Consider the following 27,328-nt stretch of genomic DNA (forward strand, 5'->3'; position numbering starts at 1 on the left):
CAACCAACCCTAGATATCATCATTTTTGTTTTATCTGCATTTACCCTTAAACCTTTGTGCCCCATACCATCTCTCCACTTCCTAAACCTTTCCTCCGCCTCCCTTTTGTTCTCTTCAATCAGCACCAAATCATCAGATTACAACAACTCCCACGGGAGTCCGTTTCTAAAGTCACGTGAAAGGGCTTCAACTATCATGATAAACAACATGGGAATCAAGCCTGACCCCTGATGCACACCAACATTCGCGGAAAACTGATCACTCAAATCTCCATTCACTCTTACCTGGGTGTGAGCACCCACATACATAGCCATAACCACCCTAACCAGCCACTCCTCCAAGCCAAGCTTTCTCATTGCCCACTTCACCACCTCTCTAGGGACTCTGTCAAAGGCCTTTTCCAAATCAACGAAAACAAAATAAAGATCCCTTCTCCTACCGATATATTTTTCCTGAAGCTGTCGAACAATGAATATATCATCAGTGGTCCCCCTACCTGGCATAAACCCAAACTGCATCTCATCAATATTCACTCTTTCTCTAATTATACCTTCTAAAACTCTCTCCATTACCTTCATTATCTGATCTAAAAGCTTTATACCTCTATAATTTCCTCTTTCCAGGGCATCACCCTTCCCTTTATACACATTTACAACTACACTCTTCAGCCAATCATCTGGGATAACACACTCATAAATAATCCTATTTATCAGGTCAGTGACTAAACTCACCCCCATATCGCCTGAGGCCTTCAACGTTTTGCCAGTCAACCCAGACACACCTGCTGCCTTCCCCACCCTCATCCTGCCTATTGCTTCACTCACAATAGCAGTATCAATCAAAGGCCAAGGGCCAGACACTGGATCTGCTGGCTCCAAACCTTCCCTGTCCCAGTCAAACTCCTCATTCAACAACTGGTTATAATGCTCTCTCCATGCATCTTTAATATCCTCACTATTCACCACTACCCTTCCTTCATCATTCTTCACACACTGCTCACCTATAATATCCCAATTATCCCTCTTCTCTTGACCTGCCACCCTAAATATCATATTTTTCCTTTCCCCATGATTTAGGTTATCAAGTAATAGTCTCTATGACTCTGACTTTGTCTGTATACCTCTCTTCTAGCCTTACGCTTGGCAGCCAAATATTCCTCTTTGCTACCACCCTTCTTCCATTCCCGGAAAAGCCTTCTTTTCTCCTTAATTGCAGCTTCTACACCCTCATCCCACCACCAAGTTGGTCCTCTTGTCCAACCGCATGTTACATCAGTAACTCTCAAGAAATTGTTCTTGAGGGCTCTGTACTGTTCATTAACGCCTCTGTCTACAGCTCCCTGTTCAGCCACCACTCTCCTCAACTCATTATAGAAGGCATCCCTTACTACTTGGTTTTTCAGCTTCCATATTTTCCTCCTAGGCACATAAGTCCTCTTTTTCATCACTTGTTCTTTAAGCACCATATCACAAATCAATAGTTTGTGCTGCTGCACACACTCCTCAATTCCTATAACTTTATGATCCCTCACTAACCTCCTATCGGACCTCCTAACCAGAAATAATCTATCTGACTGCTATTTCCCTCAGACTCATACGTAATTAACCTACTGTCTCTTTTCCTAAAATATGTGTACAGAGTCCGTAACTTCTTCACTGATGAGCAGTTAGCTATAATTTATAAGAGTCATGTGCACTCTGAGCTTGAATATTGCTCACCCTTGTGGAATGGTTGTGGAGAGGTTGCATTAAAACAACTAGACAAAATTCAGAACAAAGCTGTTAGAATCATTAACAACCCTGCCATTACAAATAAACTACCTCCCCTGCAAGTAAGAAGGAATGTTGCCTCCCTTGCATTATTTTAAAGATATCTTTTTGGCAAATGCTCTGACGAAGTTGTGTCCATGATGCCACCTCTCCATGCCTTCCCTCATGCTATACAGGCATCTGGTAGCGCTCATGACTGGAATGTCACTCAGCCATATTGCAGAACATCTGCCTATCAGAATTCTTTCATTCCCCGAACTGCGTCTCTCTGGAACTTGCTTCCCCAGAGTTGTTTCCCTCCAAATTTCAACCCACAGCTGTTCAAGTCTAACTGTTACAGATATTTTATGAACAGAGGACACCGGTAATCTGGTGAAAGGATTTTTTTTTTTTTTTTTTTTTTTTTTTTTTCATTTGTTTTTCCTTCCTCCATTCTGTTATTAACCCGCCCTGTCCCGTCGACGTATGGGTACGTTGCAACAATTTGCATTTGCCAGTCCCGACGACGTACTGGTATGTCGTGCAATTGCAAGGTCCCTAATTTGCACAATTTTCAATTTTCGCGCGTGATTACAGCAAGGTTGGATGGTGAAGAATTGGAAAATGTGAGTACGTTTAAGTATTTGGGTAGTGTGATGAGTAAGATGGAGGTTTGGAGGGTGAAGTGCTTGAAAGGGCACAGCAGGGAAGAAAGGTTGCTGGTTCCTTGAAAGCAGTGATAAGAAACAGGGAAGTGAGCATGGAAGTGAAAAAGTTACTACGTGACAGTATTGTGATACCAACTCTAACGTACAGTAGTGAAGCTTGGACATTGTTGGAAGGACACAAGTCAAGAGTGAGAGCAGTGGAAATGAGTTATTTAAGAGGAGCCTGTGGAGTCACGTGGAGAGACAGGCTGACGAATGAGGATATAAAGGAGCGTTGTGGTGTGGATGTGGATGTGATAGGAAGCGTTATGAGGAACACACTGAGGTGGTTTGGCCATGTGGAGAGGATGGAGGGTGAAAGACTGACGAAGAGAGTGTATGTGAGTGAGGTGGAGGGGGGAAGAGGGAGGGGGAGGCCGAGGATGAGATGGAGGGATGGGGTGGAGAGGTATATGAGAGAGGGGGGTGTGAGTTGGCAGCAGGGCAGTGAAATGGCGGGGGACAGGGCGACTTGGAGGCGATTTGTTTGTGGCCACCCCAAACAGGATTGAGGCGTCTGGCAATAGATAGATAGATAGATAGATTTTTCGTATGTATACACGGGACACCTTCCTCTATTCCTCTACAAGATGCCAAGCAGGGACAATGCCTTACATCACATAACCTTCACCTCCCCCCCCGCATGCCATTGTCTCGGCAATTCACCTGTTACCAGTGACCTGGCCAATAAAGACATTCAGGGCCAGAGTGATTCCCCAATCGATGACAATGTGGAGGACAAAGTTTACATAGCATCTGAGGAAGAAACAGTCAGAAATGATGATAAGGTAATGTGGCAAAAGAAGGTCAGGTATGGTGATGAGTTAGTGAGTGAAACAATGCTTATAATGCCTATATTACTGTTTGAAAACCAATATACTCACGTACGACATATAAATTCGTACCAAGTAAATAAATAAATACCGTTTAAGAGTGGTGTGAAATAGTTACCCTCCCATAGAACTTGTTTTCTTTGGTGCCAGCATGTTAGAAAACCCAGTCAGGTAAGGAGGTACAGATATCTGGATCGAGTATTTTAAACCTCAGGTGAGCGATTTCTCTATGAAATTTCGATGTTTCTCACAAAAAGCGGTGGTTTTAACCAAAAAAAATTTTTTCGAAAATACCTCGGGATTGGGGGGTGTCCAAGGTACGAAATAGCTCAGGACGTGACAGGTTATAAAAAAAAAAAAAAAAAAAAAAAAAGGTGAAAAAATCTGCACATTTTTTCAAAAACTGTACTACAGTGCAATGCTAGGGACTATGTGGCCTGTGGCCACAAATTATGGTTTAAACAGTCATTACATGAAAAAATTGGTCATAATGCTATGGGAACAGACATAGCGCAGGCAACGATAGTCATAACGGGGGTTGCATCAGCCAATGACATACGGCTGTCACGTGCCTGCGTGAGGTGTCGTCACGGTCCACTGAGCATTCCTGCCCCACTTGAGCCTACCCTCTTCCTGTTCTCTGGCTCCACACATGCTGTGTGTTATCTTTGCTCTTTTTTTTGGCCACCTGGGGACCAGTAGGAGTCCTGCCCTGCCTTGGAACCCCACTCCCCCTCTCCCCAGCAAGCCCACAACCTCTTCAATTCAAGATGAGGAATCTTCCAGTGTTAGTATGGAATGAAGTCATTATTAGGTGGGTAAATGCCCTGGGAAAAATCCCTGAAAATTGCCCCAAAATGTGAACTTGGGACTGGCTTGGGTACCATGAAACCCTTTAACATGTAGACACATGGCCCTATAATGCAAAGATCTCATAAAGCGGGACCTTCCGGGGACAACACTGCGCGTTATGTAAGAGCTCAATACTGTACTGACGATTGCAGACAGGCTGAGTATATATATATTTACCTCATGTGATTTTTTTTTTTTAATGCTCATTCCTTCAACTTCTTTCATGCCCTGGCACATAATTCATATTGATTTTAGTGATTTCTGTAAGGTTATTTGGTGAAAATAATGTTTTTTCAAAATTTTCCTTTTTTCATTCTTACGCCAAGGGTGACTTTTTTTCATCTTTGACAGTCGATACTATGGCAACTATTAGACATATGAGAGTGAATTATGCATTTTCAGGTGTAAATTCAAGCTTCTGAAATCTTTAAGAACAAAATTTACCTAGGTGTAAGTTGAAAAATCAGATCCAATATGCAGTGGGGGAATAGTCAAAGGTGGGAGATTTACGGTCTTTATGAGTTAAGCCCTTGTGCCCCATACCATCTCTCCGCTTCCTAGACCTTTCCTCTGCCTCCCTTTCATTCTCTGCGATCAACACCAAACCATTGACATACAACGTCTCCCACAGTAGTCCATTTCTGAAGTCATGTGATAAACAACAAAAGACTCAAGACTGACCCCTGATGCACACCAACATTCACAGTAAACTCATCATTCAAATCTCCATTCACTCCTACTTCGGTGCAAGCACCTACACACATAGCTATAACCACCCTAACCAGCCACTCCTTGATCCCAAACTTTATCACTGCCCAATTCACCACCTCCATAGTGACTGTCAAAGGCCTTCTCCAAATCAACAAAACAAAGTACAGATCCCTTTTCTTTCCTATATATTTTTACTGAAGCTGTCTAATAATGAATATGGCATTGTGGTCTCTTTGCCTGGCATAAACCCAAACTGCATCTCGTCAATATTCACTCATTCCTTAATCATACCTTTTAGAACTCTCTCTCCTTTACCTTCATTAGCTGGTCCAAAAGCTTTATGCCTCTATATTTCCTCTTTTCAGGGCATCACCCTTCCCATGTACACATTTACTGTTACACTCTTCAGCCAATCATCTGGGACAACACACTCATATATAATCGTTTTTATCAAGTCAGTAACTAACCCTTCTCCTATATCTCCTGAGGCTTTCTGCATTTCAGCTGTCAACTAAGACACACCTACTGCCTTCCCCATCTCCATCATGCCTATTGCCCTGCTCACTGTAGCAGCATCAAGATCCAAATACTGGATTTGTTGGCTCCAAACCTTCCCTGTTCCAAACTCCACATTCAACAACCGGATGTAAAGCTCTCTCCAAACGTCTTTAATATCCCCACTATTCACCACTATCTTTCCTTCATCATTCTTTACACACTGCTCACCTATGATATCCCTGTCTTCCCTCTTCATCTGATCTGCCACTTTAAATATCATATTCTTCCTTTCCACACTATCTAGGTTATCAAGTAAAAGTCTCCAAGACTCAGGTTTTGCCCTGTTAACTCTTTTCCAGCCCTACACTTGGCAGCTAAGTACCTGTATTTCTCTTTGTTACCACTCCTTTCCCATTCCTGGAAAAGCCTTCTTTTCTCCATAAATGCAGCTTCTACACCTCCATCCCACCACCAAGTTACTTTATGTCTTGAAGGGCCCCTTGTCCATTCACAAACTGAATCAGTAACTTTCAGGAAATTGTTCTTGAGAGCTCTGTACTGTTCATTAACACTTCTGTCAGTCACCACTCCATTCATTTAGATATGGCTCCCTGTTCAGCCACCACTCCACTCATTTAGCTAAAAAAAACATCCTTTACTGCTTGGTTTTTCAACTTCTATATTTTGCTCCAAGGTGCATAGGCCCTCTTTTTCATCACCCGCTTCAGAAGCACCATGTCACATATCAATAACTTGTGCTGCTGCACACACTCCTTGCTCCCTACAGCTTTAACATTCCTCACCAGCCTCCTACCAACCCTCCTGACCAGGAAATAGTCTATCCATCTACTATTTTCCCCAGACTCATATGTAATCAACTTTCTCTTTTCCTGCAATGAGTGTTGCACACAATCATGTTCATTGCCTTCCCAAGCTTGAGTATCCTTTCCCCTTCCTCGTTCCTTATACCATATTCACATCCCCCCCATGCACTCTCTCATATCCTTGAGGTGCTTCACCTACATGACCATTTAAGTCCCCTCCTAAAACTACAGCTTCATCATCTCCCATGCCACTTAACACACATATTAAGTCATCCCAGAATCTATCATTTTCTAAATCATTCACTCCAGCCTGTGGAGCACATGCCAATATAAATGAAAATGTTACACCACCAAACAAAATTTTCATTACTACAATACCCTTGCATCCAAGACGGTAATATTGTCGCCTGAGGGTCCCGTCTAGAACAAAAAAATATCTTGGACCAACACAAAACCTTACGGAAAAAATTAATATTGTCACAAAATCTTCAAAAAATGCCCCTTAAAACATCAACCTTAACCCATTTTGGGACTAAAAACAAATTTCCCCACCTTGAAAGTGTGCGTTTCTGAGCTTATCTCCTGCTTAGTAGCTCAGTAATAATATCTCCAGCTTAGTATCCACAGGTAGATGGCGGAGCCTCAAGGGGTTAGCAGACGATTTCCTGGGCATGGTTACTTAAGGACAGGCAATAACCTACAAGCAAAAGCTGAGTGCAATATGCAATAAGTGTGTCCATGAAGTTCTGGTGAAGAACAAAAGGAAGCCCCTCCTGCTCATCATGTGACCAGGTGCCAATATTTTACTGGACAACATCGCAACCATGTCACTCTCCTGGGCGCGGGAACCATGTTGGACTGGGTGAAACCGTCATAGCTGTATTCTTCTCGGACTTGGGCTGTTAGGAACTGCTGGTTCCATATTGGACGTACGCAACTGTATTACAACAATTTATTGGATTATTATTTATGGTCTCCATCTTGGACGCAAACCGTCTTGGACAAACCCGTCTTGGATGCGAGGGTACTGTATTATTCTTTCACTCGCTCTCAATACGTTAATGATATATTCCACCCATTTCTCCTTAACCAACACAACCACACCACCATTTCCATCTGCCCTAGCCTAACAAAATATCTTGCATTAACAATCCCTTCTGGCAATCATTCTAGCTGATCCTCCCCTGTATCTAACCTCCGGCACACATCCAACACCTATCCACATCCTACTCAATGCCTCAACAACTTACCTCCCTCTACCCCTCAAACTACCCACATTGCATGATGGGCACTGGAAAGTTTGACATGAGTAATGAATCAACTGTATAAGGACTACATACTTATACCTGGCTACGGCAGAGCAGGCCATCAGGCTGGGTGGGATGATTGACAAACTGAAATGTTTATTGTTGCAAAAGCATAGTGTTGTGATGACCAGGCATGGGCATGGAACTAGCACAGTCACACACCCATAATCTATGAACACCAAGCAGGCACTCTCTTTTCTGTTGATAGTGCCATTTTCACGTTTATTTTAGATTATGCTATGTATATGTGCCTTGAAATGACTGATGTTGATATACATGCATGATAAAAGTAACTGTGGATGTATTTTAGAAATGAACATTGTATGTAAATAGTGCCAGCTGGTTTGAGTGTTTACAGCAGTCAGCTGATTGGAGACTACTGAGTATTACTGCAGGGCCACCAAGCCTGAAGACATAGTGAAGTCTGGCTTAAAACTAAAGTCTCACAAAAATGCAGCATTAGTCATCCCTACTGCTATATCAGGGTGAGATTAAATTCCACTGTTTTTACCATTACTCTTGTACAATCAACATTTAATATGCATATTGAAGATCAGTGTGTGTTTATGCATGTGTTTGATGGTGGTATGGTCTTCAACAGGGCCATAGTAAGGCCTTTTCCAAAAATTCTGGAGGTCCTCCTCTATATTAGCCATTTAACAATGTATCTCATGGAATCATTTAAGTGAAATTCATTTACATGGGGACAGTACCTCCTACATTACCTGTGCACAACAAGGGCCCACTGTAAATGCAAAAATGTTGACTTCTTGTTTGTGATCAGAGTTGACACTGACTGTATTTGTAATGTGGCACCATTTGGGGAATAAGACTGTGTTGTGTCTCTGCAGGAAATGGGTGTGTCAATGTAAGTGATGAGACCTCCTCCATGGCCATCAGTTCTGTCAGTGTGAATGTGTTAGAAGTGTCCAATGTGTGGAGTATTGTGTGAGAATTTGAACTCTGTTTCTTGTAAGAGTGCAATGTCAACACTGTGTCTCTGAAGAAAGTAGTCAATTTGTTGCATCCTGGAGCAGACTCCACTGATATTTAACTGTTGAATGTTTACACTGTGTTTAACCTATTGGCGCCCACTGTCCTCTATAAAGGACAGAACTGGGCATTTTGAAAATTTAATAAAGAAGGGAAACCCCTGGGTAGGAACCTATGAGATTCGTGACTATGAGCCGATAGGCAGAGGGTGGTACGCTTAGTACCCTTCCAGCGATCACCCTCGCACAGAAACTCTGGGCACTAATGGGTTAACCACTGGCAAATGGGTTAACCACTGGCAAATCTATCAGTTTCTTTAACCCACTGGCACCCAGTGTCCTCTATAAAGAATGGAACTAAGCATTTTCAAAATTTATTAAACCCTTAACCGCAGGGCGTCGCTTTCGTGACGCTTGGGAGCAAGGGATCATACCGCGGGGCGTCGCTTTTGTGATTCTGTGTTATTTTGAATTCACCCGGGCTTCCAAGTGGGGGCTTGTATCATCTATCAGTACTGCCAATGTCCAACACTAGTCAGCACTCCTAATCTCATCTGTACTCCCATCCACTGTTGACAATTTAGCCATTTCTCCCCGTTCTTGACTCCCCTCCCTACACCCCCTCCATTACCCTATCCTCTCACCTGCCCGGCCATGCTACGCTAAGTAAATCTTCCCTGGAATTTTTCACTGATTTCATCCATTGAAATAAGCCCTATGCCCTATTCTTATACCAAATAATATATACAAGAAAGAAATAAGGTAAGTGAGAGTGCCATACACCTGGAATTGGCTAATTATCACCTGACAACACTTCACGTGCACTCGTTCGCTAATTTTCGATGTTTATTTCCCCTTGAAATATGCCATATAATCTATTTTCGTAATAAATATACATATAAGGAGGGAAGGGAGAAGCCTAAGTGATATTTACATTCACCTGGAACTACCTAATTTATAATGTATTGTCTAGATTTCCTGCCAATCATTTCAGTGCTATATATAGCTGTTTCAAGAGGCTAACATTGGTAGTAATGAATTTCCCTAGGTAGGCCACCACCCCGGCCCACCCTTATCAGTTCACTCTCATCTTCTAACGTGGAGGTACGTCAGTTCGCTCTTGCTAGCTTCAGGGACTTTTCACCCCCATGCAAAGGGCCCTGTGACCTTTACCCCCTACTAAACCTCGTGTGGAAAGAGGTAAAGGGCTGACAATTGATAAAAGAGTGACTATGATCTTTCTATTGAGTAAAACAGTGCAAGTGGAATTGTAAATAATGTGTAAATAATGTGTAAACAGCAAGTGAAAGTAATGAATGTAAATATACGTGAACAGTGGAAAATAGTTTTATAAGTTACTTAAAGTGACAGTGCATAACACAAATAAAATAGAAATGTAAATAACGTAAATAAAATAGAGAACGTAAATAGAAATGTAAATGAGTAGTATTTTAAGAATACGAGTATATACCCTAGGAGTAATGAAAGTGAAAGTTTCACTCTAGCATGTCTGAATACTATGAGTTATGAGAGTGAAGGTGAAACTGACATTCACTCTCAATGCTAGTATACAGGACGAGAAAGTGAATGCTACGTATTTTACTGAAAGAAATTGAATCCCTACAGTGACAATAAACTAATACTACTGAAGGAAACTTATGGATAAAGACTGTAGATATATATAAGTGTTATATAGTAATAGAAATATAAAGTGTGAGGGGTTTTATGAATAATAAATGACAGAGTACCAAGAGCGAATTAGCGCAAGTGCGACGGTCAGACGCGCTCGTAATTTTCATTGCTTTCACAGTGGGGTTTTTTTTGGAGTATGGATCCCAAACTACTTGAAAATCATAGAGTAGTGTTTATAGTGTTAATATCTGGCTGTGGTAATCATATTACGGGTTGTCGGGAAGTGTAAAGTGGAGACTTCGTTACCCAACTTCAGAGGTCTCCACAAGTCCTACGGTAACCGACGAAGGCTCAACAAACATTCCAGGAGAAAGCTGAAGGTATGTGCCATAAGCATATGTAATTTTAATATTCTAGGACTAATAACTGATTTTTGGCAAATATTTTTTGAGAGTCTGTCCGAGCCCGAATAACCCCGCGGCACACGCAAAACATTGGTAAACATGCCCTCGGTGTAGGGGTTAAAGAAGAGAAACCCCCGGGTAGGGACCTATGAGCTTCGCGACTATGAGCCAATAGCCAGAGGGCAGTATGCTTAGTACCCTTTCAGCAAAGTCCCTTGCACAGGAACTCTGGGCACTAATGGGTTAAGATAGTATGCATCTAGTGTTAGTTTGTGCTATAGATGCAGTGCTTGTGTACATAAGCTGAGCTGTGATGGAAGTGGTTGTCCTAAGTATGGGGTATGTCGGAACAGGTGCAGGGAACTGTGTTCAGTGAGATAAGAGTGGGTGTTTGTGGATGTGTTGCACCAGTCACTTACCAATGTGTTGTGGTGTTGTCAGATATCTGAAAGTGAAATTCATGCGACATGGATCCATTCTCTGCAAGAGTTACATCAAACAAATCTATGCGTTCAACTAAATTCTGTGATGGGTAGGGAGCACACTGGCCAAATGTATTATATTTGGGGCCTGGGATTGCTCTCAGTGTCTCCAGCAAGCATAAGCAGTAGGAAAATGACCGTCATAGAGTTATTTTCCATGTGAAAAAAAACAGCATAGTGAGCAACTGCCCCTATACAAGAGAGGGTGCCCTTCCAGGATGGACCAGGGTCCACCTCACAGAACACAAGGCAGGGTGAAGAAGTTTGGTTCCCAGGCAGGGACTGCATCCCCTTCTCTCCACCTACGGAAATGGCATTTTTCTAGCACCCTCTGCGGGTGCAGAGATGCCCAATGCAATAATTTTGGCTCTGATCCTTTTTCATGATGTACTTCAAAGAGACGGTGACCACCCATCACTATCTACCAGTACTCTACTGTATATAAAGCTACACTCAGAATAAAACTCACTTGCAGAACTACCCAGAGGTGAGGAGAAAGAGGCACTGCCTCCAAATGTCGACGATCCCAGTTTGCTCGGTGATCCAAATGTGGCAGCTCCACCAAAGGCAGGTGTAGTTCCCAAACTAGCTCCACCACCAAATACAGGTCCTCCACCAAAGCCTGAATATCAAATACAGTATAGTGATTGTGTCACACAAAGAACAGAACCTACTAAGATAAAACCATATCATCAACAGAAGGACAAGACTGAGTTTACCTGAAGGAGACTGAGCTGAAGGAACAGCAAAGCCAGACTGTGCAACAGATCCACCCCCAGTTGAAAAACTGCCATTATTTCCCCCACTGCTCCCACTTCCACCAAACACACTACTTCCAAATGGACTAGTGTTTGTGCTATTGCCTCCAAACAGATCTGAACAAGAGAATACTTTATTAAACAATACAGTAATACTGAATTACAATCATCATATAAGGTTCTGATTGTACCTGAAATCCTTACAAGGTTCTCATTATGTGTGAAATCCTTAACCACTAACCTCTTGGGATGGTTGACCACAATTTATGCCACTAAACAATGAAAAATCAATCCCTTCAAAAAATAAAGTATACATCACACTGATCATCATCACTGTATCTACTTAACTTGTACAAGCATTTTACTGGAGCTTATAACACTTTCAGCACCTCTCACTAGCTTTATAGCACTTTTAGCACCTCTCATTAGCTTAACAACTCAAGCAAGCCATCATAAGTTCATTACATAATCACAGTAATTACATGGTTGTAAAATATGGTAGTCATCTAAGCACCACATATAATTTAAGTGAATATTCCTAAGTTGTACTAGTCCGAGGGAAATGTGAAACTATTGTAAACCTTTATAATATGCATTACAAAATCATCATATCAAGCTTTCTTTTATTACACACACATTTCCTCTCAGCTTCAAAAACTACCTTGAAAAAAACATAAAATACAAATTATCACAAAGCTCTATAAATATTTTTATTCATTTCTCTCATATTTTGAATTTCAATGTCCCCAAAACGGCCTGATCCAGCATTGTGGAAAAAGAGGGATGTGATTTCTAGCAAAATAAAGTTTGAATTCATGCTATCTCATGACAACATTCCTCATAGTATATTATCAATTCCCTATTATCATTGATATGGCACTATGCTAATGAGATATTTATTTCATGCTATGATAATAAGATATTTCATATACTTTCGGAGCAGCACTGATTTATAATACTGTACAAGTAAAATTTACTCTGTAAAAAACAGAGGGCATACATCCTCAATGATCCATGTTTGCCCAATTTAAGAATTATGCAATACAACAATGTGCCAGAAGCTGCAGTCACACAACCTTCCTCTGCCACAGCCACAGAGTGGCTGACACAAGTTGGTGGAACCTTTTGTTTCATTTTGTTTATATGGCTCCAACATTCTTGTATGCATCGGCCTTGGTTTGCTAATGGTAGCTCTCCACGCTGTTGAATCTCCAGTAGCCTCTCTATTCAGTCGCTTATCCCGAGGTCACACTTTATGACATCGTCCTAAGACTTTTTGGTATGACTCTTGTAACTACCCACAACATTCATACCTCTCACCCTTTGTGCCCAGTTGACAGCCACCATCCTCTCCACAGACCCAAACCATCCCAATCTACCTCTTCTCATCACATCACTAATACATTCAAGTTCAATCCATCCTAACCCACCAGTTCAGTCATTCCAAGACATTCTGATCATTCTCATTTCTGTAAGTCTCAGACTATAAATATCCTCCTTTACTACTCAAGTCTCATTACTTAATACCGTTACACTCCCAAAACATGCTGCATACAAGGACCCTGTAGCACAGATGGAGAGTCCTTTCAATATCAAGAGAGGCCACAACTCCTTAAGCTTCTTCCAACCATTCTTTACCCTTGCTACTGAGCCAGCTCCAGCCCCCCTCCAGTATATATCATGTTCCCCAAATAACAAAACTCTTCCACACACTCAAGAGACTCTTCAGAAAGATTAATCCTTCCCCATCTTTCTGCTTCTGTATACTCTTCTTTCAGAAAGATTAATCCTTCCCCATCTTTCTGCTTCTGTATACTTTTCTTTATATACTGTACACTCAAAATCAACATTATTTTGCAGCCTACCTTTAATACCACTACATCTCTTACACATCCACTTATCACAAACACTGCAAATAATGCATTATGCTCTCCATATTCATGTAGTTCTAAACTGCTGGGTTCAGTTATTCATGGAGACCAAATGGCCATTCCTTGAGAAAATCTGAGAAGCCTCCATAACATCTGAGAAGCATCTAGAAGTGTGCAAAACCATCAGTGGGGTTCCCCATGATAGTTTGTTCCCACCCACACAGCCCTTCCTGCACTTTACCATATGGTCTACACTACCACTCCCCTTGCTTCTGTCTCAGAGTCCTGCTTTGGTCACTCCCACCTTCATACACATAGTAGCCATCACCACACACAACTTTACTTCAGCCAAAATCTCTGGTCATAGAAATACTGTACAGTGCAATTACAAGAGCGTTATAAACCAGTAGTTCTTTATATTCAAATTTGGAAAAACAGAAATGAGTGAGCATCAAAAAATAAATAAATAAATAAATAATAATAATAATAAAAATAATAAAAAAATAATAATAACAATAACAGTAACAATAATAATAATAATAATCATAATGAGTGTGACTGGGGCACTCATCATCCACTCACTCAATGCAGAGTGATGCCATATGAGCTCGACACTGAATGACAAGCCAAATGGTTTCCTGTACCCAGGAAACCATTTACAAGGCTGGATGGTAACCATATAACCAGGGTTTCTGGCAAGGTGAAGTGTCACCCAGATTCCCCTATCCAAATTCACTTAATCATGGCAGTCATTTCACAATGCCTTGGAGGGCCCAATACTTGCCGAGGGCCCAATACCTGCCCAGGACCCCAAACAAACGGGCAAATTCGTATGGCTGTGTGCAATGTGAGAGGTGTGAATGAGGAGAGCAAGAGGGTGAAAGTGGTGAATGTGTTCAAGAGTGCAAGATATGCCGGGATGGCATTGTGTGAAATGAAGATGAAAGGATGCGAAGTGGAGGAGTAGGAGGGTGTGAAATGCGTAAGATTGGGAATGAATGGGCAAGGAAGACGCAAGGAAGGAGCTGCTTTGTTGATGAATGAGGTGTAGCTGAGAGGAATGAGAGACTACAGATGTGTCAGCTCGAGGTGTATGTATGTCAAATTCAAGTTTGAGAAGGTGAAAGTGGCAGTGATTGTAGCATATGCACCGTGTGAGGACTGGAGAGAGAAAAAGACAGATTTTGGGATGAGCTGGATGAAGCAGTGGGAGAAATGCCCAGGAGCTATAAAGTGATTGTAATAGGGGGTATGAATGGAAGAGTAGGCACTTGTCCTGAGGGTGACATAAAGGGTTGTTATGGAGTACCAGGAGAAAATGATACTGGGAAGAGACTATAGGATATGTGTCGGGAGAGGAGGTTGTGCATTTGTAACTCATATTTCAAACACAAAGATGCACATAAATATATGTGGTATAAAGGGAATGGGGACCGTGTCAAAAGAAGCCTGATTGATTACGTGCTCACAGAGAGGTCGATGATGGAAATAGTTGCCGATACAAGGGCAGTGAGAGGATGATGTAGAGGTCTGTCAGATCATATGATTGTGGTATGCAAGATCAAGCTGAGAGGGGTGAGGTGGATCAGGAAAGAGAGGAGCAGTCAGGAAGAAAGACTGAAAGTTGAGAAGCTAAGGATCAAAGAAATGGCAGATGATTACAGGACCATGGCGGAGGAGGAGTTAGAATCAGTGAACTGGAATGAAATGGATCTGGACAGCCTGTGGAATGGATACAGGGATTGCTTAGTTAGGAATGCTGAAGTGGTGTGTGGTGTGGCAAGAGTAACAACAAAGAAGAAAGGTACGGCATGGTGGGATGAGGAGGTTAAGAGGGCGGTGGAGGAAAAGAGGAAAAAGTGGCTAAAGTGGTTACAGAACAGGGGTTCAGTTGAATTAAGGAGAGTATATTGAGAGAAAGAAGCACATAAAGAGACAAGTGAAGAGGAAAAAGGAGGAGGTAAATGAGGATCTAGCAAGAAAATTAATGCGAACTACTCTGAAAATAGAAGTTATTCTGTAAAGAGGTACAGAAATGTAGAAGTGAAAGCGGAAAGAAATGTGATGGTGTGAAGGATGTAGGTGGTAGATTATTAACCCAGGGAGATGACCTAAGAACCAGATGAAAAGAATATTCTGAAAGCCTGATGAATGGGAATAGAGAGAGCAGAGTGACTGTAAACATGATTGGTTTTGGGGGTGTGCACAGAAGGAATGCAGTGCCAGGAGATGTGACACTCGCACAGGTGAAGAATGCTGTGTAGCGGCTGAAAAATGGGAAAGCAGCTGGGGTCGATTAGGTGTATGCAGAGATGCTTAAGTGTAATGGAGAGAGTGGAATGAAGTGCTTGTTGGAGATATGTAAGAAAGCATGGAGGAGTGAAACTGTGCCTGCAGAGTGAAAAATGGCTGTGACTGTACCCCTGTACAAAAATTAAAGGCATCCGAAGTGAGTGCAAAAATTATCGCAGCATAAGTTTACTGAGTACGGTAGGGAAGGTATATGGAAGAATTATTTTAGAGAAAGTAAGACAGATGTCAGAAGTCCTAGTGAGTGATGAACAGGGTGGCTTTAAGAGTAGAAGAGGATGTGTGGATCAAATATTTGCAGTGAGACAGATGGTAGAGAAGGCTTGTGAAAAGGACTATAAGGTGTTTATGGCATTCATGGATCTGGAAAAAACATCTGACAAAGCAGACAGAGAGGGATTGTGGAAAGTTTTGCACATGTACGGAGTAGATGGCAAGCTGTTAGGTGCTGTCACGAGTTTTTATGATGGTAGTGAAGCACGTATGAGGGTTAATGTACATCTAACTGAATGGTTCACGATCGGCGTGGGCACGTGACAAGGTTGTGTGATGTCCCCATGGTTGTTCAATATATATACGGATGAGGTGACGAGAGAAGTAAAAACCCGAGTAATGGAGAGAGGGATGGCATTGGTAATGAATGGTGATGGATGGAATATCTCAAATTTGTTGTATGCTGATGATGCAGTACTGTTTGCAAGTACTGGACAAGAACTTTGTAGGCTAGTGCAGAGTTTTGCTGATGTCTGTGAGCATCGTCCCTTGAGAGCGAATATCGAAAATAGTATAGTGTTGGTTACTGAGAGAGAAGGTGACTCCCAGTGTGATGTCACAGTGAGTAGAGAGAGACTGGAATTGGTGGGAGAGTTCAAATACCTGTGTGCAGTGATAGAAATGAGAGGAAAATGTGCAAAAGAAGTTGAAAGTAGAGTGACACAAGGAAGAAAAGTAGCTGATGCAATGAAGGCCTTGATAAGAAACAGAGGCTTGAGTGTTGCAGCTGCACAAGTCTTACATGAGGGAGTGTTAGTGCCAACTTTAACATATGGATATGAGACTATGATGTGGCATGAAAACGAAAAGTCAAAAGAAAGAGCAGTGGAGATGTGACTGCTGAGGAATGTATGTGGAGTACAGAGGGTGGCTAGGATACAAAATAATGTGATTCATGAAAGGTGTGGAGTGAGGAAGACGGTGGACACAAGAATCGAAGAGAGTACACTGAGATGGCATGGTCATGTGGAGAGAATGGATAACAACAGAGTGGTGAAAAAGGTATATCTGAAAGAATTTGAAGGAGGAAGGAGGTGAGGTAGGTCAAGGAAAAGGTGGAGAGATATGGTGGATCAGCGTGTGAGGAAGAGAGGTTTGGAGGTTGGTGAGGCTAGGGAACTGGCAAGAGATCAAGCTGGCTGGATGAATGTTGTGAGGAGAAGTGCACGATCAGGGATTTTGGCACCCCTTGTGAGAATGGCAGAGTCTAGATTGACTCAATCAGATACGTTTGTGTGACGCTGTAGAATGTGGCGAATGTTTTTGGCGTATCTGGTAGGGCCAGGATTCCGGGGGCTTGAGTGATGAGTGAATGGAAGTGTGGCCTTATTTGGATTGGGCAAGTTTGTGCTGTCTGGACATTGCTACTCCTCACCCTGCCCTTGGGTGGGAAAGAGGGTCTGGATGATGATGATGATGATGATGATGATGATGATGATGATCTAATCCTGTGTTGCCCCATGAGAAGCGTAGGAGGCAGGGGCTAGGCAAGTTGGTCCTGACATTTAAGATGACATTGACCAGTCTGAATCATCCCTGAGTGGCATTACGAGAGCAAAAAACTCCAACCATCCCTTGGATATAAACCTGCACAGGCTCAATCTGACTGACACACCTTAGCTGCCCACTAAATCACAAGGTACCAAAATTTGGTTATATGGTTACCACCCAGCATAGTAAATGGTTTCCTGGTGTACAGGAAACCCTTTGGCTTGTCACTCAGTGTAGAGCACAGTAATAATAATAAAAATCATCATCATCACTATCATCATCATCATCATCATCATCATCCAGACCTCCATTCCCATCCCAGGGCAGGGTGAGGAGCAGCAACGTCCAGACAGCCTAAGTCTGCCCAATTCAATGGGCCACAATTCCATTCACTCATCACTGAAACCCATGGAATCCTAGCTCCATCAGATAGGCCAAAAAAACTTTCACCACATTCTGTAGCTTCACATGTACCAATCAGATAGAGTCAATCCAAATGTTGTCACGTTAAAATGGGGGTGCCAAATTCATCCAGCCAGCTTGGTCTCTTGTCAGTCCCTTAGCCTCACCAACTTCCATGCCTCTCTTCCTTGCACACTCATTCACCATATCCCTCGACCAACTTCTTGGCCTACCTTGCATCCTTCCTCATTCAAATTCGCTCATATATATCTTTTTCACCACTCTGTTGTCATCCATTGTCTCCACATGACCAACCCAACTCAGTACCCTTTGTTTGATTCTGGTGTCCACAGACTTCCTCACTCCACATCTTTCAAGAATCACATTATTCCGTATCTTATCCACTCTCAGTTCTCCACATACATTCCTCAGCAGTCTCATCTCTACTGCTCTTATTCCTGACTTTTCATTTTCATGCCACACCATAGTCTCACATCTGCATGTTGAAGTTGGCACTAACATTCCTCCATGTAAGCCTTGTGCAGCTGCAATACTCAAGTCTCTGTTTTTTATCGAGGCCTTTACAGCACCAGCTACTTTCCCTACAAGTACCACGCTACTTTCCACCTCTTTTGTACATATTTCTCTCTTTTCTAGCACTGCACACAGGTATCTGAACTCTCTCACCAATTCCAGTCTCTCTCCATTTACTTTAACATCACACTGGGAGTCACCATCAGTTTACTCTTTTCAACATTTACTCTCAAGGCACGATGCTCACAGACATTAGCAAAACTCTGCACTAGTCTGCCAAGCTTTTGTCCAGTATTTGCAAGTAGCACTGCATCATCAGCATACAACAAATCTGAGATAATCCATCCATCACCATTCATTACCAACGCCATCCCTCTCTCCATTACTCGCGTTGTTACTTCTCTCATCACCTCATCCATATAGATACTGTATTGAGCAACATGGAGACATCACACAACCTTGTTGCGCACCCACACTGATCATGGACCAATCACTTAGATGCCCATTTACCCTTACACATGTCTAACAACCACCATAAACACTCGACGGAACCTAGCAGCTTACCATCACGCTGTACATGCGCAAAACCTTCCACAATCCTTCTCTGTCTACTTTGTCGTATGCTTTTTCCAGATCCACAAATGCCACAAACACCCTATAGTCCTTCTCAAATGTCTTCTCTACCATCTGTCTTACCGCAAACATTTGATCCACACATTTCTCACCGCTCCTAAAGCCATCCTGTTTGTCACTCACTAGGACTTCTGCTCTCTCTTACTTTATAAAAATTCTTCCATATACCTTCCCTACCACACTCAATAAACTTATGCCACGATAATTCTTGCTCTCACTTCACTCACCTTCATTTTTATCCAGGGGTGTCACTGTTTTTTTCCACTCTACTGGCACAGTTTCACTCATCCATACCTTCTTACATATCTCCAACAAGCACTTCATTCTGTTCTCTCCACTACACTTAATCATCTCTGCATACACCTCATCAACCCCTGCTGATTTCCCATTTTTCAGCCACTTCACAATGTTCTTCACCTGTGCGAGTGTCACGTTTCCTGGCACCTCATTCCTTCTCTGTACACCCCTAAAACCAATCGTGTTTACAGCTGCTCTGCTCTCTCTATTCCCATTCATCAGACTTTCAAAACATTCTTTCCATCAGGTCCTTACTTCATTCCCGCTGGTTGATAACCTACCACTTACAATAGTAAATAATATCCGGACGCCCAATAACCGAACATCCCCACTACCCGGACCTTATCGTCCTGGGATCCAACATTCCCAAAATGGTCCGAAAATCCAAAAAAAAATTTAAAAAATAAAACGATTTTTTCCCGTCCGTAATTTGAACTTGCCGCGCGCGCCACGGGAGAGAATTGTTTTGGTACGTCATTCCTCCGACGTCCGATAGAGCGCCGCTGCATCCTCCCCACTTCCCGCCTGTCTCTCACCGCAACTGGACCTACGCTCTTCACAATGGCTGCCCACGTGCTCGCTTTTGTGGTGGTGCCGTACCTGCTGCAGGGCCTCCTGCTGCTCTCGGGCCTCCTCTTAGTGTGTGTGATGATGGCCCCGCCACCTGAGAAAAGGAAGTGATTGGTGTTGACTCTGAAAAAGAAGAGGGAGATATTGGAGAAAGTTGATGCGGGTTGGTCTTCTTCCCGCATTCTCCGCGAGTACAACCTGGCCCGGTCGACTTTGTTCGATATCAAACGTTCCCGAGACAAACTCATGCAGTACATGGCTGACTTCTCTTAGCGAAGCAAACGCAATGTGGAAAGGAAGGTTATGTTTACCCCCAAGTTTGCAGAAATCGACCGATCCACGTTGATTTGGTACCGACAGCAACATGCAGCTGGTGTGATGGTACGTGGAACGGAGCTGAAGGCTGCTGCTGAGAAGTTCGCAAGGCTTCACGACGCCCTAGACTTCAAGGCATCCGAGGGTTGGCTCTTTGCGTTCAAGTTGCGACATGGCGAAGCATTGGACGCTAACGAGGATGGAGTTGACGAGTTTCGGCACAAGGTGAAAGGCTTGATCGACAGGGAGGGCCTAACTCTCGGTCAAGTCTACAATGTTGATGAAATTGGCCTATTCTATCGCTCGCTGCCAACGAACACTCTAGCCGAGGAGACGGAGAAGTGTGTACCTGGCCGCAAGCTTTCCAAGGAATGGATATCTGCTTTGTGTTGTGCCAGTGCTAACGGCATGCACCGGCTTAAGCCCGTTGTTGTTGGCCGTGCAAAGCAGCCTCGGTGCCTTCGTGGGGTGATGGATGTCCTTCCTGTCGTCTGGTACCATTCTTTGAAAGCATGGTTCACAGCTGTGATTTTCAAAGACTGGTTTCACCGTCACTTCGTCAAGGAGGTCATCCATTACCAGACGAAGACACTGGGAATCCCTCGCGACCAGGTAAAGGCTCTCCTTCTGCTCAACAATGCACCTGCCAACCCGTGCGACAAGGACTTGGTTGCTGAGAATGGCCGTATTACGTGCATGTTTCTGCCACCTAATACGACTGCTCTCATTCAACCCATGGACCAAGGAGTGATCGTGGCAACAAAGCGCCTGTACCGTCGGAAGTTCCTGGACGAAGTGATGGTTGTTCTCGAGGACGAGGACGAGCGCAGGGAAGGACGTGACACACGAGGCAAGCGGACTTTGGAAAACCTTCGCCGCTACAACATGAAGTCTGCGCTGTACAACTGGGCTAGTGCATGGAAGGAAGTCCCTGTCAAAACTCTTGAAAATGGTTGGTCTCGTCTGCTTCTCGGAACGGATGTGGAGTACGATTTTCTAGGGTTTGACGTGGATGACTTCCATGCACGGCTACGTACACACGGCGACGATGTTGATGTGGACGATGTTCGTGAGTGGTTGGACGACGACGAGGGCGATCCTGGGTATCAGACGTTGTCTGATATCGAGATCGCGTCTTCGGTTGCTGGTGTCAGTACCGAACTTGAAGATTCCGACAACGAAGGCAACGATGATGCGGACTCCTCTCAGCAGGACACTACTCCAGCCATCCCCAAGCTGAGCGCACTCCGGGAACATCTAGAGTTCGTCCTAGACTACCTGGAACACCCGGACTGCGACAGGGAGATGGGGCCCTTGGGACTCGTGGAGGAAGTGCGTGCTTTCAGGCAGCGCTTCATCAATCGTCAGAATCGTCGGTCCTTGCGTCAGTCAACGATTGACAGTTTTTTCAGGCCCGTGACCCCCGCTGTGCCCAGCCCTGGCTCCACTCCGTTGCCTCCCCAAGACAGGCCCTCATGCTCTGAGCCACAGCCCAGCACATCAGCCACGATGGAGTCACCGCTCGACGTGAGTTTGCAGCTTTCCTCAGAGTCCTCTGCAGTGGGTACGCCATCACCATGACCCAGCGATGCACCCCTTGGTCGCCTGCCAGTGATACTCTCGGACTCTGACAGTGAATAAACAGCAAGAACTTCTCCACTAGACCACACGGGAATTTTGAGTGTTGTGCAGTGAAAAAAACGGTGTGTTGTGTCGTGGTTTTCAAGTTGAGAGAAAAGACTCAGTGGAAATTAAATTTAACGTAAATAGACTTCTTTGTTTTGGCTTTGGAAATTTTGAAAAGATTGGGAAAAGTTAATGTGCAACACTAAATTGAAATGGAACATTATTTGGACTAAAGTGAACACTGTGAAGAGAACGGACTTCTGTGTGTTATTGACTAAGTTCAGTGCAAGACTTCAGGAAGAGTGTACTGCAAGTGCTTCAGGAAATTGTTCTTACTGTCAGAGTCCGAGAGGAGGCGGTTATTCATCGAGGTGGCCAGGGACTTGCTGTAAGTAGCCAGAATGCTTCATACTGTACTTTTTTCCATACTATACTTACCAGAATGTTTCATATTGTACTTTTTTTCCATACTATACTTACCAGAATGTTTCATACTGTACTTTTTTCCATACTATACTTACCTCATGCATGTGCAGTAGGAATGTGTTTTTCTGAGTTAGGCTAGGTTAGGGTCCATAAGTACCAGAATGTTTATTAATGTATGAACATACTTCTAAACCCTCATTTTATGTTTCTTTTGCATTTATTTCAGTCATTTATGTGCCTTATTGGTGTGATTTGGGTCTTAAATAGGTGCTATGCATGTCCAGAGGGAGTTGTATAGGTGTTTCTCTGAGTTAGGGTCCATAAGTACAAGTCCATAAGCTGGGGCCCAATATCCGGACAAAACCAATAACCGGACCTACCAATGGCTCTATTACGTCGGATATTGGAGTGATTACTGTACATACATAAGTAAAATAAACAGGATATTTGTTACAATGCATAAAAAAAGTGGTCGGTCCATACACACTCTGCTGTCCTGCATCCATTAGGCAACACGTAACGTTTATGCAAATACACACACGGGTGTTGCCTGCCTGTCTCATTTGTGTTATGTAGTGCTGCCTACTTCTTCCTTCACCCTAACCATTCTTTTTCTGTGTCTGCCCTCCTCTCTTCCTATTTCTCCCATCTTTCCTGTCACTTTTTATTACTCTTCTTTCCTTTTCAGGTGGCTTTATATTAAGTGACAAGCCTAATGGTAAGCCAGGAAACCCTTTACAATGCTGGGTGGTAGGCATAACTACTGTACAACCATATCACACCTGTTCCCTACATATCAACAAGTAATTTGGAGGAGGGTTAGTGCACCTCCCCGTAAAACAATATAAAGACAAATGGCCACCCCTTATGGGATTGTGGTGTCTGGCCATAGATAATATATAGATGTAGTTAGTCGCCGGCTTTCAGCGACTAAAACGAATAACAAAATAATCGTAATGCTTGCAGCATTTTCTGCAGATAATAATACAATTTACTTGGCTTTCATTCACATCTCATCCTCCTCCCCCACCCCCGCAAGGTATGGTAAACCTTCTTGGGCATTGAGAGTAAATATGCACTTGCTCAGCATTCAAACATCCTTAAATGATGAGGGAGACTGGTAAGGAAACTGGTAATGTTACATGCATAGCTTCCCTGTTTAAGGGTATAAATGAGCATTCACAAGCAAATGTACAGTAGTGTGTGGTGTAGCAGAACACACTAACATGAGCAGTTTAAAGGTAAACAAACCTTTCAAAACTTGATGGTCAGCTGATTTACCTTAAGAAAAGTAAAAGTACTGTACTGATGTCTTGCCAATAAATGTTACTTTTTCTTGGATTTCCACTGTAAACTATAAGTAGGTAATCAAAACCATGCAGTATAACAAAAGGGTATAATTTTTTTGTACTGTGATATACTGTATACCTGGTAACAGGCATGGTAACAAGCATTACTACTTTGCGAGCATACTGTGCTGCAACTGCAGGACACCTTCTTGGTGGACCTGACCAGTATTCACTAAAATTCTGAATTAAGGGGAATCTTCAACATATCCCCCACAAATCTGGATGGCCTACTGAGGATTTATTTCCCACAACACCGTGGCAAAATGCACATGATCATACTGTACTCCTTTGCTTTATCAGCTCAACCATCTGCCCACGATATTATCACTTCTTGTTTTATCCAAGTTTACTTTCAAACTCTTGTATGCCTTTCCAGCCCTCATCTCCTCGAATCTTTCTTCCGTTGACTGTAATTAGTATTCTGTGCTATTTTATACTGTACATCATTCATACACTACATTATTTTTTTTTAATAGAACAGAGGAAGGAAAAACAAATGAATAAAAAAAATAATAATCCATACACCGGATTACAGGCATCCTCCATTCATAAAATATCAGTAATAGTTGGACTTGAACAGCTGTAGGTTGAAGCGTGGGGGGAAACAACTCTGGGGAAGCGAGTTCCACAGAGACGTTGTTCGGGGAATAACAGAATCTGATAGCTAGAAGTTCTGCAATATGGCTGTGTGATATTCCAGTCACGAGCACTATCAGATGCTCATGTAGCATGGGGGAAGGCATGAAGGTGTGGCACAATGAAAGCAACTTCGTCTGAGCATTTGCCATAAAAATATCTGTTAACCAATGCAAAGGAGGCAACATCCCTTCTTACTTGTAGGGGAGGTAATTTATTTATAATAGCAGGGTTATTAATAATTCGAACAGATTTGTTCTGAATTTTGTCTAGTCGTTTTAGTGCAACCTCTCCACATCCATTCCAAGTGGGTGAACAATATTCAAGCTGAGAGCGCACGTGACTCTTACAAATTATAGCTAACTGCTCATCAGTGAAGAAGTTACGGACTCTGTACAATAATTCCAGTTTCTTTGAGGCTGTTTTAGCAAGTGATCTGACATGAGAGGTCCAGCTGAGGGCACTGTTAAGTGAGACAACGAGAATTTCAATTCTTTTGGAGATGAGAATAGTACTGGCACTGAAGGTAATACAGGTAACTCGCACGGAACACGTGGGTTTCGTTCCTACCGTGCCGTGTTGGGCGCGAAATCGCATATATTTAAACTACTCCGTATTTTGCTCCCTAGACCCCCCAAATGTGTTGTTTTGCTGTTATCTGTCACTGGTAATCACTAGAAAGCACTTTAAGTGGTTAGAAGGTTTATTTAATGTTATAACTCACAAATACAGTACTCCACAGCAAAACTTCAACACACAAATACTGTATGTAAACACAAGGAAACATTCCGACGCCGATCATAGTTAATCATATAAATCAGGTTAACTGGTACCAGTGCTTTAACTTACCAGAACAGTACATATTTCACTTTGAAATGCAGTATTGTGATATCAAATGATTTCAGTACATAATCTGTTAGGAATGGCTGGAAAAAAAAAAAAAATGTTATGAATACATTTTCACCTTTTTTATATACGTTTATGGTAGTTTCGAGTTATTTTTTACGTTATCGTTGTGCCCATGCTTGGAAAAGGAAGCGAAGAGTTGAATTTTCAGTCCTAAATGAGAAAACTGCACGTCCTCCAAGGGTAGACTCTGCCACGGGAGAATAAAGTGGAGGGTCAGTCCAATTAGCAATAAGGAAGTTGTGTCACAACTTCCAGCTCCCACACCACGAGAATGGCCAAAAATAGAATCGTAATGCAGTTTCAGAACTAACATTAAGTCTAATTATTACGAATACAGATACAAAGCAGAAATAAATACGTTTACAGACGGGGAAAACGTACTTCTTCCGTCATAACATGTTCATCTTTCTCTATCATTTTACGTTCATCTTTATCATTTTACCTTGTTATTTTCGCAATATATATTGCTGTCTCGTAAACAGGGTGGTTGTTTGTGTTTTGCAAGGGAGGAAAAAGATTGTATATTCTGTCTGGGTCGAGATAATGGGTGTAACTATGTGTGGTTAGGCTTGGCCACGAGCGAAAAAATCATACATCCACTCATCAAGATAGCAGATGGTGAACTGACAGGTGATACATGAGAGGGTGATGTCAAGGTCAGTCTCATGTCCCAGATTTTCGTTCACTTCCCGAAAGTTTTCACAGTTTTCTACACGTTGCATTGCATCAAATGATCCAAACCATTACAGCAAACCTGAGCAAATAGGTAAAGATACCAAGACAAAAATGTATTTTTCTCTTATTATAAGTCTTTAACAAACAAACAAAAAAGGCAATATTCCGACGCCAATCATGGGTAATCATGTAAATCAGGTTAACTGGTTACAAGGCTTTATTTAATGCTTTAATTGCTTACAAGTACATACCAGAACATACTGTACTTACAAATACAGTACTGCAGAAAAGCAGTACAGTAAGAGTTTAACGAACAAACAAAAAAGGCAATATTCCGACGCCAATCATGGGTAATCATATAATTCAGGTTAACTGGTTACAAGGCTTTATTTAATGATTTAACTTTATTTAAGTGCTTACAAGTACAGTACATACGAGAACAGTAAATATATAACTTACAAATACTGTACAGTACTGTGGTAAAAACGAACAAATAAAAAAGGCAATATTCTGACGCCTATCAAGTAAACTGGTTATAAGATTTTATTTTTTGCTTTAACGTTATTTAATAGTACTTTAAGTTGCACATAAACTTACCAGAACAGTACAGTACTCTAAATATTTAACTTACAAATACTGTGCTACTGTACTCGGGAATGTCTCACTCACTGAATAATTTCCCGCCTAGATCGTCACGTAATCAAAACAAACCGTGCGCTGCGGTGACGTTCGAGGATTTGATCTTTCAAAGGCCTCTCCTGCGTTAATTTGTAGTTTTCATAATGGTTCTTTAATCTTACGTTGTCTTATATGTATCCCAGCCCTTACCGTGTATAATTGCGAGCGCGTTCCGTGAGATCGTGTTCCGTGTGAGTTACCTGTATACGAATCTGGCAATATCTGTCCACTGGCAAATTGTATAGTGGGGTGTGCCTGCTGAGATAGATGAGAATGGGAGTACGTTAGTGGACATTTGTGCTGGAAGGGGGTTGGTGATAGCCAATACCCTCTTCAGGCATAAAATGATCCACAGGTATACATGGCAAGTGATAAGAAGGGTGGGTGGTGAACAGAATGAAAGGAAGGCAATGATTGATTATGTGAGTGTGGATAAAAGGATGCGAAGATGTGTAATGGATGCAAGAGCTTATAGAGGTTGGGGAAGTGGACTTTCTGACCACTACTTGGTGGTGGCCAGAACTAGGATTCAAGTAAGATGGAGGAATAGAAGAAAAGAAAGACGAGAGGAAGGAGTAGTTGCAA

The 27,328-nt window shown here is 42.5% G+C and overlaps 1 protein-coding gene across 1 annotated transcript in view; it reads right to left on the reverse strand.

Moving 5' to 3' along the window:
• LOC145412164 (uncharacterized) overlaps positions 1 to 27,328 on the reverse strand; it is a 446,682-nt gene that overhangs the window by 131,061 nt on the left and 288,293 nt on the right. The window contains exons 17-18 of the mRNA XM_080282099.1: positions 11,710 to 11,865; positions 11,460 to 11,612 (exon numbers count right to left, since the gene is read on the reverse strand). Of these exons, the coding sequence (XP_080138225.1) occupies positions 11,460 to 11,612; positions 11,710 to 11,865 (309 nt within the window). The remainder of the gene's footprint in view (positions 1 to 11,459; positions 11,613 to 11,709; positions 11,866 to 27,328) is intronic.

Source organism: Coenobita brevimanus, chromosome 92 (assembly GCF_032717465.1).
Source record: "Coenobita brevimanus isolate Jiangsu-jjx chromosome 92, ASM3271746v2, whole genome shotgun sequence".
NCBI lineage: Eukaryota > Metazoa > Arthropoda > Malacostraca > Decapoda > Coenobitidae > Coenobita > Coenobita brevimanus.